At 36.1% G+C, this 17174-nt stretch overlaps 3 protein-coding genes and 1 pseudogene across 5 annotated transcripts; 2 read left to right on the forward strand and 2 right to left on the reverse strand.

Annotated features, from left to right (window-relative positions):
• Window positions 1-2522: 2522 nt before the first annotated feature.
• Window positions 2523-4554, reverse strand: LOC131020054 (uncharacterized). Of its 2 annotated transcripts, none has more exons than XR_009100595.1 (3): window positions 4384-4505; window positions 2959-3071; window positions 2523-2876 (listed from the first exon to the last, which is right to left on the reverse strand). XR_009100595.1 is itself a non-coding variant. In XM_057948699.1 (3 exons), exons 2-3 carry the CDS (start codon window positions 3039-3041, stop codon window positions 2744-2746), a joined length of 216 nt encoding a protein of 71 aa, XP_057804682.1. In that variant the 5' UTR covers window positions 3042-3071; window positions 4490-4554; the 3' UTR covers window positions 2523-2743. The 2 variants fall into 2 exon arrangements, 1 of the variants encoding a protein (XP_057804682.1); XM_057948699.1 differs by having other exon boundaries at window positions 4490-4554.
• A 1185-nt stretch (window positions 4555-5739) lies between these two features.
• LOC131020042 (cyclin-dependent kinases regulatory subunit 1) lies at window positions 5740-7446 on the reverse strand. 2 transcript variants are annotated; one of them, XM_057948678.1, is made up of 4 exons: window positions 7157-7446; window positions 6959-7062; window positions 6781-6841; window positions 5740-6309 (listed from the first exon to the last, which is right to left on the reverse strand). In XM_057948678.1, the coding sequence occupies exons 2-4, from the start codon at window positions 7009-7011 to the stop codon at window positions 6175-6177; spliced, it is 249 nt and encodes an 82-aa protein (XP_057804661.1). In that variant the 5' UTR covers window positions 7012-7062; window positions 7157-7446; the 3' UTR covers window positions 5740-6174. The 2 variants fall into 2 exon arrangements, with proteins under 2 accessions (XP_057804661.1, XP_057804669.1); XM_057948686.1 differs by having other exon boundaries at window positions 6959-7014; window positions 7157-7324.
• A 1618-nt stretch (window positions 7447-9064) lies between these two features.
• Window positions 9065-9678, forward strand: LOC131006216 (probable calcium-binding protein CML18; annotated as a pseudogene).
• Window positions 9679-11250: 1572 nt separating this feature from the next.
• On the forward strand, window positions 11251-11799 carry LOC131006227 (uncharacterized protein At1g08160-like). Its single transcript, XM_057933405.1, has one exon. The coding sequence runs from the start codon at window positions 11251-11253 to the stop codon at window positions 11797-11799; it is 549 nt and encodes a 182-aa protein (XP_057789388.1).
• The last annotated feature ends 5375 nt before the right edge of the window (window positions 11800-17174 follow it).

Raw genomic sequence — 17174 nt, forward strand, 5'->3', positions numbered from 1 at the left:
GAAAAAAAAAAAACAATTGATAATCTCCAATTCAACATGGTCAACCTTATTGAATAAGAGACCAGGTTCGGTCTCTCTCTTCTCAAACATGGATGAATGATATTTTAACACTTGTCCATATTTAATTGGTTCAGCAGATTTTGTTAGGATAATTGATTAAAATTATTATATTTTTTATATAAAATATTTAAAAATAAAAGTAAAAATATCAAAATTTATACTCCCTCCGTTCACGAAATGAGTACTCATATTTCCTTTTTCGTCCGTCCACGAAATGAGTACCCATTTCCCTTTTTGGCAAGTGTACCCCACACATCTCTTTAATTAATACACTCAAAAAATGGGACCTTAAACTATTCACACTACACTCCATACATTTCTTAAAACCCGTGCCGTCCACAAATGGGTACTCATTTCGTGGACGGAGGGAGTATTTTTTTCATTCTCTATAAATAGAGACCACTCTTGCTATATTTCAACACACCTTCAAATTCTTCTATTTCCCCTCTCTACATATAACATCTACTATTTTTTTTCTATATTTTCTTCAATGGATCGAGGCAATAATCCTTTTTTCAACTCTCAAAATTTCAATCCCTCCCAAGACTATTAGCCAAATCTTGTTGATATTCCAAGCTCCAATGAATTCCCGGAGTTTGATTATGCTATGAATTCAGAATTCTCGCATAATCCAACTCATTCTCCTATTTCTGAATATCACTAGACACCAAACCTCTGAAAATTTATCTGCAAACCCTTCAAACAATGCACAAAGTTGGACTGACATAGAAGATATATCATTAATGTCTGCTTGGTTCTTTGTCAGTAACAATCCAATTGTTGGCACTAATCGAAATAGTAGGCCATTTTGGAAAAATGTTGCTGATATGTATGAGCAAAGTCGAGCAGATAATCCAGAAATTGGAGGTTCAAGGTCCTTGGAATTATTGAGGCAACGTTTCAAATGCCTTTAGAGCAAGGAAGCGGTATATTGAAAGAAAACGTGAGATAGGTCATGAAGGTGTGTTCGAGCAGTACTTTTCAGAAGATCCAATCTATCCCCTATTTCGAACAAGGTTTCGAATGCGAAAGCCTTTGTTCGAACGTATAATGAACAAGCTCGTTGCCACAAATAAATTTTTTCAACAACACCCTGATGCAACTGGCCGTCTTGGTATGTCTCCAATTCAAAAATGTACAGCAGCTATGAGGGTGTTGGCATATTGCACCTCAGCCGATTTGCATGACGAATACTTACGAATGAGCGTCCAAGTCATTCGTAAATCAGTCATCAAATTTGTTGAAGGTGTCATTTCCAATTTCGGAGCTGAGTACCTCAGAAAGCCCACTGAAGAAGATATGGCAGCTCTTCTTCATATCGGAGAACAGCGAGGGTTCCCTGACATGATGGGCAGTATTGACTGTATGCATTGGGAATGGAAAAATTGTCATACTGCATGGGCAGGGCAATATACAGGACGAAGCGGTACGCTAACAATTATTCTGGAAGTAGTTGCATCACAAGACCTATGGATCTGACATGCATTTTTTGGAACCCCACGTTCAAGAAATGATATCAATATACTTGATCAATCGCCTGTTTTTGATGATATCTTGGAAGGTCGAGCACCAAAGGCCAATTATATCGTTAATAGTCACGAAAGGAATATGGGATATTATCTCACTGGGCGGCATTTATCAAATCTATTCCCGCTCCACAACTTCGAAAGCACCAGTTGTTTGCTCAACATCAAGAGGCTGCCCGAAAAGATGTTGTTGAGCAAGCATTTGGAATTTTACAAGCGCGTTTTGCTTTTATCAAGCGGCCATGTCTTATTTGGGATCGTGATATTATGAGGGAAATAATGATTGCTTGCATCATCATGCATAATATGATAGTGGAATATGAAAGAAGCACTTACCTTAACTATCATGATCCTACAGAATTCACACTCCATATTAATTATTTCACTTTGTACATTGATTTTTTATTTTTATCCTATTTTTTTCTTATTTAATTTTTAATGTTGAATTTGAATCCATTCTAAAGTTTAAAGTAAAATTACTAATTATTAACAATGAAAGTTAGTTTATTTGTTTAGAAAACGAAATAGTATATTTTTTTAAAGAATGCATAAAAATATGTTTTTGTATGCTTTCAATCTACTTCATGTTGAATTAATTGAATTGCAAACAATTATCTATTATATTAAGTGATTGTTAAAAAAATGCATGAAAATAAAGTGTACGCGAATGCTAAAAAAAAATTGCTTCAGGGGCTCCCGCCCCCGAACCTCCCGTGTAAATGTTTTCAAATGTCATAGATCAATAAATTCAGCTTCCCTAACCTCAAATCCCGAATCCGCCCCTGATCACACGATGTTAAAACACACTCGGAAAAAATAACTCGAGAAGGAAGGATCGGGGAAGAAACATAATACAATTTTAACATAACTAATATACAAAAAATGTTGCATATAAGCTTAAAACTTTTTTTTTTTTTGACATGATAAGCTCAAAACTTTTGTATGAAGATAATTCCATCACGATGAGAATCTATAATATTTAACATATCCTACATAAATTAATGTATTAAAATTTTGAATTGAAAGAGGATCTAAAAAATGTTTCAACTAATTAACTTATACACCGTAAAACACATTATCAACCACAAGGGTAAGTGAAGGAAACCTTCATTCCATATCAATACACCTTGCAAATATCCTACCATGAGAGAAGCAAACTATTTCTTGGGATAGATCTTAGCATCGGGTCCAATATCGCGTGATCCAGTGTTTATGTAAGGTCCACGGAAAGTTGCTTGAGGGGGCAGCGGCTTTGATGAGTCTATCACGGGACCCTTGGATGACTTCGACCTATACACCACAAAGCAAGACAAACCAAATCAGGAGAGGTGAGAAATTTCAACAATATTACTCGTTTAACAAGGTCACCTACGCCATGTAGAAGGGAAATGCCAATCCTGCTGATGCAAAGGCCACTAAGCCTGCAGCCACAATGGCATTGCGCTTGCGTGACATCAAAGATTGTTTAAAGAATCAACTGGTAATCTGAGAACAGAGAAAATATGAGAACTGAAATTAAAGAGGGCAATATTTAGTAGCATTCAGAACAAATTAAACAAATCACAAGTAGAAGCAGTTATATTATGGAATAACTTCAACTATCATGATAGAGGAAACTAGAAACTTGCACTAATTACTTGCAAATCAAACTCAAAAAGGGACTTAATTACATTAGCACATAGCTAGATGCATTTAATATTGATGTGCAGCCCTTTTGCTCAAATAAAAAGGGTGGAAATTTTACAGATTCTAGAGAACAAAACACCTGCAGAATTCACTTGCCAGGCTACCAGGAGTAACTTCAGTGAATTAGAATGTTTCTTCAAGAGTAACAAATGATTAAATTTCCATGAAGCAACAATTTGTTCAATCCTTGCGAGACCACCCATAAAATAATAGAGTGTGGTGATGGAAAAGTAAGTACAGTGTGAATATGTTGATGATCTAATGATAGTTAGAAAACAACTATGGATATATGATGTTGAGAGGCTGATGAAAAAGGAGGTGAGAAGTGTAACAATGTGGGGAGGATAAACATATAGGCGAAAGAGTGGTGACAAGAAGGATGTTTAGGCATTTAAAGAGTCGCATCCATTCTTCTTCTAAATCTCAAACACCTAACACGAACAAACACAGTTTAGATCATTTCTACACTCTGAATCACGAACAAAGCAGAGAAAGCCAAAACTAAAAGCATTGCATTGTGCCATATGTGGGACTTGATCATAGTTGCATATGATTGGATATTTCGAATTCATTTATTCAATCCCCTTGAACTTTTTGTTCTTTGTCAAAGTATTTACACATCTTTCCACCTATGTCACCTAGAAAATTCAGAATTTTCAGTCATCCCCTTCTTTCTATCTGCAGCCTTCCTTATGCAGTACTTTTACAAAGACTAATCATCTCTCACATACCAAAATTGCAAGAATAATTGAAGGGGAATAACTTACATATTATTCAAAACCATAACATTAAGGAAGTCAAAAGTGAAAAGATTTTCATCCGAGATTATACTCAATTTGATGAGCAGGCCTAAATTATCTATATTTGATTGAAACAAAAAAACGATGAAGCAATCCTATCTGTAAGAACATAATAATAACCAGAAGACACTTCCCAGCTACTAAACTAGTAAATACAATAAAACACCAAAACTCAACAATTCCAGCAATAATGCGAGCTGCATAACACAAAGAAGATCGAAGGCAACAAAATTTCAGAGGGAAAACGCACAAATTCGAGAAACTTTGAGCGAAAAATTAATGGCAAAAAAGGAATGCATTGTTATTACAACCATTTGAAGTGATTAATAAGGCCAATTGACGCAAACTCCGACGGAATTCCATGTAATAGACAAAGAAAATAATAATTACAATTATTCGCCGGAAATAATAACTCACAGGCTGAATCTATGCCGTCGTCGTGATGGAGCTGAGTACTGAAGCTTCTAGAAGTAAACTTAGATATGATGACAAATTTGGGCCCGAAAGCAGTAATATATAGTACACTTTAAAATATAGGCCCATTTGTTTACATACTTCACCCACAGTTAATATTTGATAGGCCCATTTATGAAATTAGAATTTTCCTATATAGATATTATCGTATTTATTTATATATCCTCTGTTTTTTTTATCTCCCTTTTTCTATTTGTGGCGCATTTGGTAATCTCCCTTCTTCATATTGTTACTGTATTAGTCCAGCCACTTGCAGCTACTGTGGATTTTAAATGGTTTTAAAACGTGAATGAAATAAGAAGATAGCAGATCATATTTTTGTGTGTGTAACAATCATTCGTCATCCAATATCATTCCAAACAACGTAAAGAGATCCTTTTTCACCTCATATGAAAAATAAAACGTTAATGACCTTCAATCAAATGCATAAATGTCAAAACATTTCCATATTAATTTATGTAGAATTTGATGAAGCATACTACACCAGATGAAGTGTGTATATTTGAAAACACACCACTAACCAATTTTATAAATCACAAATTTACCAAAACTCAATTACATTCTCAACTATCCACACCGCACGACCACAATTACCTAAGTGTATCTATTTTCGAATCCACCTACACAACATGCCAAGTGCGAAAACACGGTTGTCGAGTGAGCTGGGTACTTGAATGTTACAAGATCCAACAACGAATGCTAAAATTTTATAATAAAAATTCTGTCTATGGTTAAAAATAAGTAATATAATTCGTTAAACACTTCTGAAATCTAGAATTTGTATCTTATCATTATAAGAAAATACAAACTTGTATAGACGTGCAGTTTTCTATTAATGAAGCATTTCTTCAGCATTACAAAGAATGAATAGAAATGCAGAAATCACTAACATTTTTCCCTCCATAATTGTTATGTATCGAGAAATGCAGCAACATTACATCAGTATGTGGTAAAGAGATATGCAGAAGAGGTAATAAAACGAGTAAGATCAACCAACAGTTCAATCTGTTTGCTGCCTACAAAGCTGAACATTTTAGGCTTGATGTATTTCAACATGAAACCAACATGATATATTTTTGTATCTATATATCTATGCAAATACTAAAGCATTTTCTTGTTCAGAAACAGACAGCAAACATTATTTGCTAGACAGCTCACAGAACTTAGAGCTACAACTACCTGAGATAATGCTATGGAGATGACAAGTTCTTGGATAACTGACAGTTTTAAGTCCAGCTACACAAAGTTTATAACAAATCACAAAACCACAAAGTGACAAGCATCTATAAGGCGAGCGCCCTGCAAGCTAGATTCTAAGACGACAAACAATGATAAAAGCAAGAGAATGTCTACATAGCTGCATCACTTCATCACTAGACATTTAATCAAGTAGTGGTACATTTCTCAAGATCACCCACATTCAAACTGTTGAAAAAGCAATTTCAACTTTGAAGTTCTATGGAAGTTCATCAGCCAGAGTTTCATCATTCACTCTGATAAGATCAAACACCTAAATAGCATATGTATATATATAGTGCCCATTTCCAGAGGAAACAAGAATACCCTTTTTCGTGCTACACACAGCAAATAGGAAGTCAAGCAGCTGAACTTCACTTGGCTAGCAGGGTTTACTGAGCTTGATTATCCTGCTGCTGCTGAAAGTTCAGTGGCCTCCTGAAAAGCATGATATGTGGCTCTGGGCGGTGGATCGCGTAGTGGACCCACCCTCGGCTCTGTTGAACCCCGATTGCGCGCCATTCATTCTATCAAATGGTAGAAAAGATCACCATCAATCGCAACAGCATTTGTAATTTACGATAAACACACAAATACACAATAGCCAGGTCCTGAAGCTCCATGAGAAATACAATAAATGGTAGATTTGATTGTTTGCCAATCAGAAGTTCCTATTCATGTAAGGTTGTAGTGATGTGCGAAATCCCTTCGAAACCAAATGGGAAATGCCTAATATATACCAACTAAAACTTAATTACATGGGTTCTTCAGAAATCCCACAGATGATTCCGCCAGACATATTCGATGAACACGAGATTATAATTCGAGTCGCTTGAACCAATTCAAAGTTGATTAAAACGGCAGAAAACCTAACCGACCAACAATATAATATAATATAATATAATATAATATAATTAGTAATAAACCCACATAAATGAGCTGATAGAAAACCCTAAGCCCCAATTTTTTGATACTGTAATCATATTCGACTAACATACCTCGGAGAGAAGGCGATTCTTCTGAAGCAGTTTGGCAACCTCCGGTGGAAGGACAACATGTCTGGATAAAAGAAAATTTCCATAATTCGACATAATAGATACTTGAAAATCTTCATCAACAAATGACATGTCGTGATTTCTGAATCGATTTCAATAAATTGGGGTGGAGAGAAATCACCTGTACTCGTACGTATCATCAAAATACTTGTCCGAATACTGGATCTGCCCCATTTTCTGTTTCACAGTATGAACGGTAAAGCGAAAGAAAAATCAATAAATTATCTGCAGAACAAGATGAAGATTCGAGCGTTAAATAGCTAAAAAGGTGAAAAAACAGATAGTTGTGCCGTGTGCGAGGTCTGAGATTGAAATATACCTTGGCAGTCGCGGAGAGAGAAAGAGAGAGAGAGGAGTTGAGTGAGAGCAAGAAAAAACGAATGATACACAGAAGAGGAAAAAGAGAAGTAGAAAGAATTTTATCGTAGGACTTGAAAGGTTGTTTTCGGAAATTTATTAAATGAGGAAACCTGTGGCCCTCAATTGAATTTCAAATTTCGAAATATTCCCGCTTATATATAATTAAATAATGAACATGAATCTCAATGATTGGCCTGATTTTTAGTAGCATTGGCATCTCAACGAGCCCAACCAAGTTGCCGTTCACATGGTTCAGTCGGAGGCTCCAAGGCTGAAATGAGAATCGCGTGTTAGAAAAAGGAAAAATATTTGTTTTTCTTTTAATAGAAATTTATGAATATTGCACTTAGTCGCTGGAAATAGCACTCGATCGCTAGGAATGATGGAAAAGAGGGTGTGAGGTGTTGAGTGTCCGCTGGATGTGTGAGGGGCTTCGAGCGCCGGCTGGATTGGCGAGCTACAATTCTTCTTAAGACCAATTAATTGAATTCGAACTTTATATTTGTCCACTTATTAATCAATTAGAGCATAAAATCGTAAACATCCATAGAAACATCACAAAATAGGACTAAACAACAACATTCTTGAATCACAAAAAATAAATAACAAAACAGAAACGATTGCTGAAATTATAATTAAAAAATAAAACATATTGAAAATTACAAAACAATGTGTTTTCTCACGCCTAGAATATAAATAGCTGATTTCTCATTTCTTACAGTTCTAGCCATTCTTCCAAACACTATTTTCTTAGTTAAGGTTTATTGCTTTGATTTTTCATCCTTACGCCTAGAGTAATTCAGTAGTTAGAGATTTATTTTTCAGTTAATTAGCTTCATTACAGTAAGTTTTCATTTATTGCCTAGATAAAACTCTTATATTTATGATTTCAATACAATATCTGTTATTTCTTTCCGTATGCTCTTTAGATTAATTCTTATTGCTACCTAGATAATTGATGTTCTTATTTAAAAAAACCTAGCGTAGAATTACATGCTATTTCATTACTGCTTATTTACATTTGATTTTCGCCTAGATAGATTTATATGCTTTATCTCAATTACGCACTAGTTAATGAGAGAGAGAGTGTGTGTGTGTATCAGACCCAAATTATTGATTAGAGTGTCTAGATTTAATTTCTTGTTAATTGTGCGCAACACGAGTGAACGCCCTGCTTAGCCTTCCTTGAGAGTACGACTTGGGTTAGCTTATTCCACTGCAACTGACGTAATCTTCAATTTTAATTATTGTAATTTTTGAATTTAATTATTGAAGGAGATTGCAAAACATTGAAGATTGAATGGTTTAATTTATAGGATATGATTTAAATTAATGTAATTTTAAATTTTATTTAGAATTGATTTTTGAAAATGGAATGAAAATTTTGTAAAGCCCCTTTATAAAGCCTCCATCGTGCAGGGGATGACTCTAGTATTGTAGATGCTCTAAATCAATTGTTACATGTTAATCCTTTTTGAAAAATAAATGAATAAGTCCTCAATGAGACACCAAACGACGCAGACTTCTGTATGTAAACATTCAAACCGAACGACTTTTTTTTTACCCTTAAGTAAAAAATAAAAAATGAAAATAAATGAATAAAGGATGGGAATTGGATGATGAAGCGGAGCTCAGTTGGTAAGACGTTACCAAGGGAAAATGGGGAATCATTATTGATCATCTTTTATATATATTTATAGAGGGAGGTTCAAATGAGAACCGAAATTTAAAATGAGAACGGAGAACCATCTTCAATCATTGGATCATAAATATCAACGGTAGATGCATCATTTTGATGGATAGATGCACCATATGAGTTCAAATCCTGGAGGGAGCGAAATTTTGATTTTTACTCATTTTTTTCCGAATGCAGTTAATTGTACAACGAATACAGGTAACTTTGCACGCCAATATTCATTATGCGATTACCTATATATAAAAGGGCAAAGGTGCAAATTAGTCCCCTCAAGCTTGCGTTGACATCCCTGAACTCCTGAAAGAAAGGGGCATTTTAGTGGGCCCCACTCCTCTCTCTCTCTCTCTACAATGGATTCCCGATGCGCTCTTCTCTACCGCCATCGTCATTAATCTACCACCAGAAAATTAACGGAGCAAGTTCGTCACCAATGGCGACGACAAGATTTCCGCCGACATACTCAATGGTCTCGGCTCCGCCACTTCCGCCGATGAGGTGAAGCGCATAATGTCGGAGCTCGACACCGACGGTGACAGCTTCATCGACTTGACTGAGTTCAAGGCCTTCCATTGCGGCGGCGACAAGGAATTGAAGGAGGCGTTCGCTCTGTACGACAAGGACAAAAACGACAAGATCTCCGCAAACGAGTTGCACTCGGTGCTCCGCAGTCTCGGTGAGAAGTGCTCGCTCAAGGATTGCCGAAAATGATCAGCTTCGTCGACGTCGACGACGATGGCTGTGTGAATTTCGAGGAGTTCAAAAAGATGATGACTAGGTCTTCTTAATACCGTACGACGATCAGAATTTAGGCATTGACGATCATAATTTCATCACTATGCACCTTGTTAAAGGATCTGTCTATAATCGGCCTACGAAGGTATTCTGTAGTGCTGCTAGTTTGGAGGAGGAATTCTCAGCAATACAATCCAAGAATTTCTCCAAGGATGAGGAATCTGATGTCGAGGTCCTTAGGCTTTGCCTCTCCACCTCCTTGCTTGATTTGCTGCTCAAAACTCTCGGAAGAAAGACCAGTACTTCTTGTGCCTGTCCTGGACTTTCTCCGTCGCGATGGAGCCGCCGGAGAGGTGGACGGCGCACTTCCCCTTCTGCTCGGTGGAGCCGAGCACGCAGAAGAACCAATAGAGGCCACCAGCGAGAATGATGGTGGCAGTGGAGAAGAGCGCATCGTGAATCCATTGTAGAGAGAGAAAGAGGAGTGGGGCCCACTAGAAATAAAAATAAATAAAGAAAGAAAACGGCATATAGGCGCCGTTTAACGGAAGGGTTTAAATGCCGCTTTCTTTCGGGAGTTCAGGGAGGTCATCGCAACTTGACCGAGTTTGGGAGGTAAAAGCTTTAGGGATGTCAAGTTCAAGGGTCAATGTGCTCCTTTGCCCTATATAAAATTTCACTAACTTAATATGTATGCTTTGTTGTAACTAAAATTAAATTTTAGTATGTACTATTACTTAACGATTACAAACACATAAATTGTCAATCACGAGTCAAAACCTTTTGCAAAATACTGTGAGGTTTTACAAAAAAAGAAAAAACTGAAAGCTAAAGTTGTTTCTTAAAAATGTTTCAAAGTTTCAATCATAAATTATAGTTAACCCTTTTTTTATAATACAAATAAACTTTTATTTTATAATGATTATTATTAAAATACGTAATTTAGAAGTGATACGCGATTGGGACACCAAAATGAAGGTTAGATGACCTCATTTCAAAGAACACAACCTTACAAATATGAAATTTCTTATAACATGTTTGTGAGTTTTTATTATTTCCAATACATGAAGCACGCCTGTCTCTAAGAGGACACCAAGCGGTGCGATCTCTTGTGTGTGAACAGTGAGGTCCCGGGTTCAAATCCCACTGCTCCCCCTCCCCAACTCCCCCAAGTCAAAAAAAAAAAAAAACATAATTCATCTTCTTTTATTAAAAAAAAAACGTAATTCAACTAATTAAGACATATTAACGATCTCGATATAAAGAACAACCTAATTAAATTAAATTATCTAGTTTTGCGAAAGCAAAAAACATTAATTCGATTAAGATCTTATCCAACTAGTCGAATATCTTGAAAACTAAGCAAACAAAAAACACCAAAAAATTGAATCTTGATAACTAAAAAGTATGAATTGTTGCACATGCATGCATAACCATAATTAACCTTCTTTTTGTCGGTCTCACTCCTAGAATATTTCTTGAGTTTCATGCAAGAAATCATAAAGGAGCACAAAAATTACAAAACCACCCTACCTACCTAGTTTTGAGTTTGTATATCTACTCGCCATCTCCACCAAAAAAACTCCCACACAAAAATCACTAATCAAACAATCATGACAAAGGACATGACGACGCAGCCGCGACAGCCGGAGGCGGCGCGCTGCGTCGCCGTGGTCTTCCTCGTCATCATCCTCCTCACCCTCCTCATCGTGGTCGTCATCTGGCTGGCCGTCCAGCCCAAGAAGCTCATCTACACCATCGAGCACAGCAACATCAACGGCGGCGGCGGCAACCGCAACGCCACCTTCCACTGCTTGCTCCGGTCGAGGAATCCCAACAAGAGGGTCTCTTTCTACTTCAAGAGAATCGACGTGGAGGCCACCTACTACGGGAAGAAGCTGTTCGAGGGGGCCGTGGGGCCCTTCCGCCAGCCGGTGAGGAACATCACGGATTTGGAGGTGGACTTGGCGGCGGCCAGCACGGAGAAGCTGGCGGCGGAGAGGGCGGCGGGGAGGGCGAAGATGGAGGTGAAGGTGGAGGGGAAGATCAACATGAAGATCGGGGTGTTCAAGGTGCATCGGACGGTCACAGCCATCTGTGGGCCCTACGACGTCCCGTTTTCGGAGGCCGAGGGTTTCAAGATGGTCCAATGCGACACCGATATATCTTACTGACAACTTGTACTCTCTCCGCCCCATTACTAATGGTTTCTTTTTCTTTTTTGTCTGTTCCATTAATAATGGTCCATTTCAAAAAAAAAAAAAACTATTTTTTCTTACAAAAATGTGTAGGCTACACCACTATTCTTTAATCACTCTTTTTTTTAAAATAATCGTGCCCAAAAATAGGGAGTCATACTTAGTGGGACGGAGAGAGTATCATTTATGGATTTTTGTTTGAGTTTTTTTTTTCTATCTCTTTTTTGGAAAAGAAAATTAATAATTGATGATTACGGTTGATGATGATTGGTGTTTTGAGTTCGACCGTTTCTTTTTATAATTATTGTAATTTATTTGAGGCTTGGTTTGATTCTAGGAATGAGATTTAATGTACCACATTTTATATCCCATTTTTAATTTTATTTAAATTCTTATATATTTTTTCTTTAATTTTAACTGTGTATGCCTAAGTTTAATTTTGTGATTATTATTTAGGGTTTATTCCATCAATCTAGGGCATATAATTATTTTTTATCATTTAATTTCACTTTTATTAGCAAATAATAGGTTGATAAATTCAAAGTCATGGTGTATACTTTTTAAATTAAAAAATTAATTTTCTGAAATAAAAATTAAATATAATTCATAGTATTATAATAAATTTTATTTTTGCACACATAAATTTGTGGAACACTGGATCTCATCCCCTGATTGTGAGAGGACGTTTTCACTTTTCAGTGATGGTAGATATTTGTATCTGTGTATTTTTTAGAATTTATGTATTTAGTAGTCACGTTATGTCTTATGTTATTGAGTAGATTCATTTTGTTGAATCCAGGATTACATTTTGAAAATATGTTGTATACACTACAAGAAAACTGGTCGAACACCGACGGATATCACCGACGGACTATTTTCCGTCGGTATCTACCGACGGATCACCGACGGACCGTCATCCGGCAACATCGCCGGAGCCGGCATCTATTTCCGATGAAAATACCGACGGACTATCGACGGAATCACGACCGACGGACAATATCCGTCGGTAAATTGGGTATTTTCGATTTTAATAATTATTTTTATTTTTTACCGACGGAATCTCTACCGACGGATTAAACTCCGTCGGAAAATTGGGTAATTTCGAATTTAATAATTATTTTTATGTTTTACCGACGGATTACCGACGGAATATTCCGTCGGTAATTTCAATAAATATTACTCCCTCCGTCCACGAAATGAGTACCCATATTTCCTTTTTCGTCCGTCCACGAAATGAGTACCCATTTCCCTTTTTGGCAAGTGTACCCCACACATCTCTTTAATTAATACACTCAAAAAAGTGGGACCCTTAAACTATTCACACTATACTCCATACATTTCTTAAAACCCGTGCCGTCCACAAATGGGTACTCATTTCGTGGACGGAGGGAGTATTATTTTTATTTTTATTGTTTTTTTTTATTTATTTATTTATTTTATTTATTTTTAATTATTTTAAAAATTATTACCGACGGATAAAGTCCGTCGGTAAATTATTTTTTTATTATTTTATTTTTTTTATTTTTTATTTCTTATTTTTTTATTATTTATTTTTTTATTTTAAATTATTTTAAATTGATTTTCTATATTATTATTATTTTTAAATTATTGAAAATATTGTTAAAATGATTTTCCTCTTTTTAATAAACGATAATATTAATTTTTTTTATTATCTTAAATTCGATCATATATTTACCGTCATTTTTTTGCCGGCACCACAAGTCTTAGATATCATCTCGACATATTCTAAGATTATGAATAAATGATACTCCCTCCGTCCACCAATTTAAGGCCTAGGGTTGAATTGGTGGACGGAGGGAGTATTGTATATTGAAATATAGTTTAAATGAATTAATAGGTGCTAGTTATATCAATAATACACGTGTTCTCTACTGGCGACCACTCGAAAGAAACTTCAAGGTTAAGCGTGCTCGACTCAGAGCACTAGTATGATGGGTGACCCACTGGAAAGTTGGCCAAATCATATGCAATTAAGTTCAAAATACATTAGAAATACGAAATACTTGTAGAATACGAAGATAGGTTGATAAAAAAAAATTTAAAAATTTAAAAATTAAAAATTAAAAATAATAATTAATTTACCGACGGAAGTTTCCGTCGGTAAACGCGCCACCTACCACGGCCAACGCCGGCGCCGGAGACTTACCGACGGCGATGTCCGTCGGTAATCCGTCGGTATCCACCGACGGACAGAAAAGATCCGTCGGTAAATCATTTACCGACGAGCGTTTTCACGACGGGTAAAATCCGTCGGTAATCCGTCAGTATCTCCATTTACCGACGGAATTTTAATTCTTACCGACGGAATATTCCGTCGGTGTTCGGCCAGATTCTGGTTGTGATATATGTATGATTTTAGATACTACTTTGAAATTGGTATCACAATCAACTACCATCTCCCGGGCCAAAACCTTAGGCCCAATAATGGTCTTCATCGTGGTGAGGCCCGTTATTATCCATGAAAAACTTTTTTCTTTTTCTTTTTTTCTCTGGGTTTGTTTGAAGTACTTAATTTTCCATATCATCGTTCGTTGATATAAGAACATTTAATTGCTAAATTACTTAGTGGAGTAGTATACCAATACACTAGATTTGTACGGCGCGCGATACAAGGTGATAAATATAGTTATATAACTTGTATATATTTAAATTGGAAAAAAATATAAATATGACACATAATTAATTTTAAAATCTTTAATTTTATAAAATATTCATAGTTGTACTACAAAAAAAATAGAGTAGTACACTAAAAAAATAAAAGCTTTAATATTTTATAAAATTAATTTCAAAAACAAAATTTTACAAATTAACTAAATAATCACAATTAATATTTCGAAAAGATATCGTTGTTTTATATGTTAGATACAGATAATCTTTTAATCAACAACATATGAATAACTTATTAATTTAGATTATTAATTCAATGGAATCAACTACTTATAAGGTCATATATAAATGTATAGCATAATATTGAACTAACTTCAATTAAGACTAGCTATAATTATATATTTTTTCAAAGCAAACATGTATATTTTTTTAATTTTAACTAGCAAGTATTAAATCTTTTATAAATTTATTTATCTTTGAATTCATAATAAAGATTCTTAACAAAAAGTATTATAAATACTACCACGGTAAAATTCAAAACTACCATAAAAATTAGCCATACAAAATGTTGCACAAATAACAACAACAACAACAACAACAACAAATTTATTTAAAACTTCCTCTCAATATGCACGAAAAATTTGTCACAAGTCTTTTTTTTTTTTTTTTCCTGTATGTCCACAAAATAATTTGTCACTTTCATTTATAGTAGTACAGTCAACACAACTCCATTTACATTTAAAATAGGACCAATACTTATTAAAATGCGATTTTATATAAAAGAAAAAGAAAAAATGATCTCAGGAAAGCACAAAGACGCAGACTAGGAGATCGGGACTCAAAAAAGAGATCAAGAAAACAACGAAAAAGAACTCACAAGCCAGAAAGGCTTCAACACCCTAAACACACAACTAACTAGTAAAAAGGAAAATTCATATTTGTGTGCTGCTCTTGCAACTCCATTTCATCTGCCCATCTACCTTTGGCGATATTATTCATAACCTGCATACTAGCACTTCTGCCATGATCAATGACAAAGTCTCTAGGCTTATAGCCCATTTCCACTGCGTTCCTGAGGCGATTTTTTATAGTATCTTCTGAACTCTGTGGAACACGTGGACGTTCCATCCCCTTCGGAGGACGGCCCCGTCTCTTAGGCATCACATTTTCAGCGAGCATTTGCATGCCCTGGTTAACTTGCTCCTCTAACCTACCTAGACGACTAGCAAAATCATCCGTCGTAGTAGTGTTCGAAACCTTGCCATCATGAGAAGTGATTCCCGCTGCCGCAAGTGCATCCTCATTCCCGCTGCTTGTCTCAAGAACCGAAGCCTTACGGTCCAAATTTGAGGAAGTCAGGTCATTCCCCAAAGCAACCTCAGCTGCACTTCCATCCGGCATCTCAACCAAATAGGACCAATACTGTGTGTATGTGTATTGGCATAACGTACATGATTAATGCCCAAGGCCTCAGGTCCTGGATTCGAGTACACCGTGGTGCGGTCTTTAAATTTCTTTATTTACATTTGTAATTTATCAAAAAAATAAAAATGAACCATTACTCCACTAACATTTATTAAAATCTTATCGTCCACAATGTGATAATTTTTTTGTCGACAAAGGGAGTTTAAAGAGAGAGAGAGAGAGAAATAATTTACTTTGAAATTTATAATTTTTACATGCTTTTTTATTTTAATTTTATTTTTTTACATAATATATATCAAATTAAATCACTTATCATGGTCTTTTATTTGATATACATATTAGATTATTTATTAGGGGAAAAAAGTTCATGATTTTTAGGGGGAAAAATGTTAATTGTCGTTTATGACCCGAAATTTGAAGTCATTTGTCAAAATGACATGAACTTTGGAGTCATTTGTAAGTAAAAATGACTTGAAGTTTGACTTCAGAAGGTGGAAAAAACGAGCGATGAGAGGAGCGAGAGAGGACGAGTGGGGGTGGAGAGTGGTAAGGAAGAGAGGGGTAGACGTTTCCTGTCCCGAGAGAACTCCGGCGAGGTATTCAGAAAAAACTTACCCTAGGTTCACCCAAACCCACTTTCTTGATGGTAATCAGACAGCAGCTAGGACTAAAGGAAGAGAGGTTATTACTTTATTCTTCAACAACTTCCCAGAAACGATCACGACTTCTCAACTGGAGAACAAATTCTTGGAGATAGGGAGAGTGACGGACGTTTTTCGGCCTAAGAAGAGGGACCTTAGGGGTAAACCTTTCGGTTTCGTTAGATTTGAGAAGGGTCAAGACGAGGAACGTGTTTTGCATGAACTTAACAACATTTGGTTTGGCACTTATAAGCTGAGAGCTTATCTTCCTAGATTCCAGCGATCATCAAAGGAAGATCAACAGCGTGAGGAGGCAAAGGAAAATCATTTCTGTGGACTTCAACAGGACAAGGCACCAAAAACCAAAACCTTCAACCCTCTTTCCGGATTAAGGAAATACGGCACCTCCTTTGCAGAGGCTCTTGGTGGCTCAAAAAAGGGTGATGAACCCCCAGCAGATGAAATCTTATGCTTCCAAACTTCAGAGGAAGAACTGAAGTGGCTAAAGATTGCTCTCATAGGGTACGTTAAAACGGAATATGCATGGGAAGACTTCGGGGAGGAGATCAACAGCGAATGCGCCTCTGCTTTCAAAGTTTCCTCGATGGGAGGAAATCTAGTGCTCATTCAAAGCCTTACTCAAAAACCGGCGGAAGA

Source organism: Salvia miltiorrhiza, chromosome 1, assembly GCF_028751815.1.
Source record: "Salvia miltiorrhiza cultivar Shanhuang (shh) chromosome 1, IMPLAD_Smil_shh, whole genome shotgun sequence".
Taxonomy (NCBI): Eukaryota; Viridiplantae; Streptophyta; class Magnoliopsida; order Lamiales; family Lamiaceae; genus Salvia; species Salvia miltiorrhiza.

Bases quoted from the DNA above. Each gene is read 5' to 3' on its own strand.
- LOC131020054 (XM_057948699.1), bottom strand. From the start codon at position 3,041: ATGTCACGCAAGCGCAATGCCATTGTGGCTGCAGGCTTAGTGGCCTTT. The intron at 2,877-2,958 runs GTAGGTGACCTT...TGTGGTGTATAG, and splicing joins GCATTTCCCTTCTACATGGC to GTCGAAGTCATCCAAGGGTC.
- LOC131006227 (XM_057933405.1), top strand. From the start codon at position 11,251: ATGACGACGCAGCCGCGACAGCCGGAGGCGGCGCGCTGCGTCGCCGTG.
- LOC131020042 (XM_057948678.1), bottom strand. From the start codon at position 7,011: ATGGGGCAGATCCAGTATTCGGACAAGTATTTTGATGATACGTACGAG. The intron at 6,842-6,958 runs GTGATTTCTCTC...TCTTTTATCCAG, and splicing joins GATGATACGTACGAGTACAG to ACATGTTGTCCTTCCACCGG. The intron at 6,310-6,780 runs GTATGTTAGTCG...ACCATTTGATAG, and splicing joins AGAATCGCCTTCTCTCCGAG to AATGAATGGCGCGCAATCGG.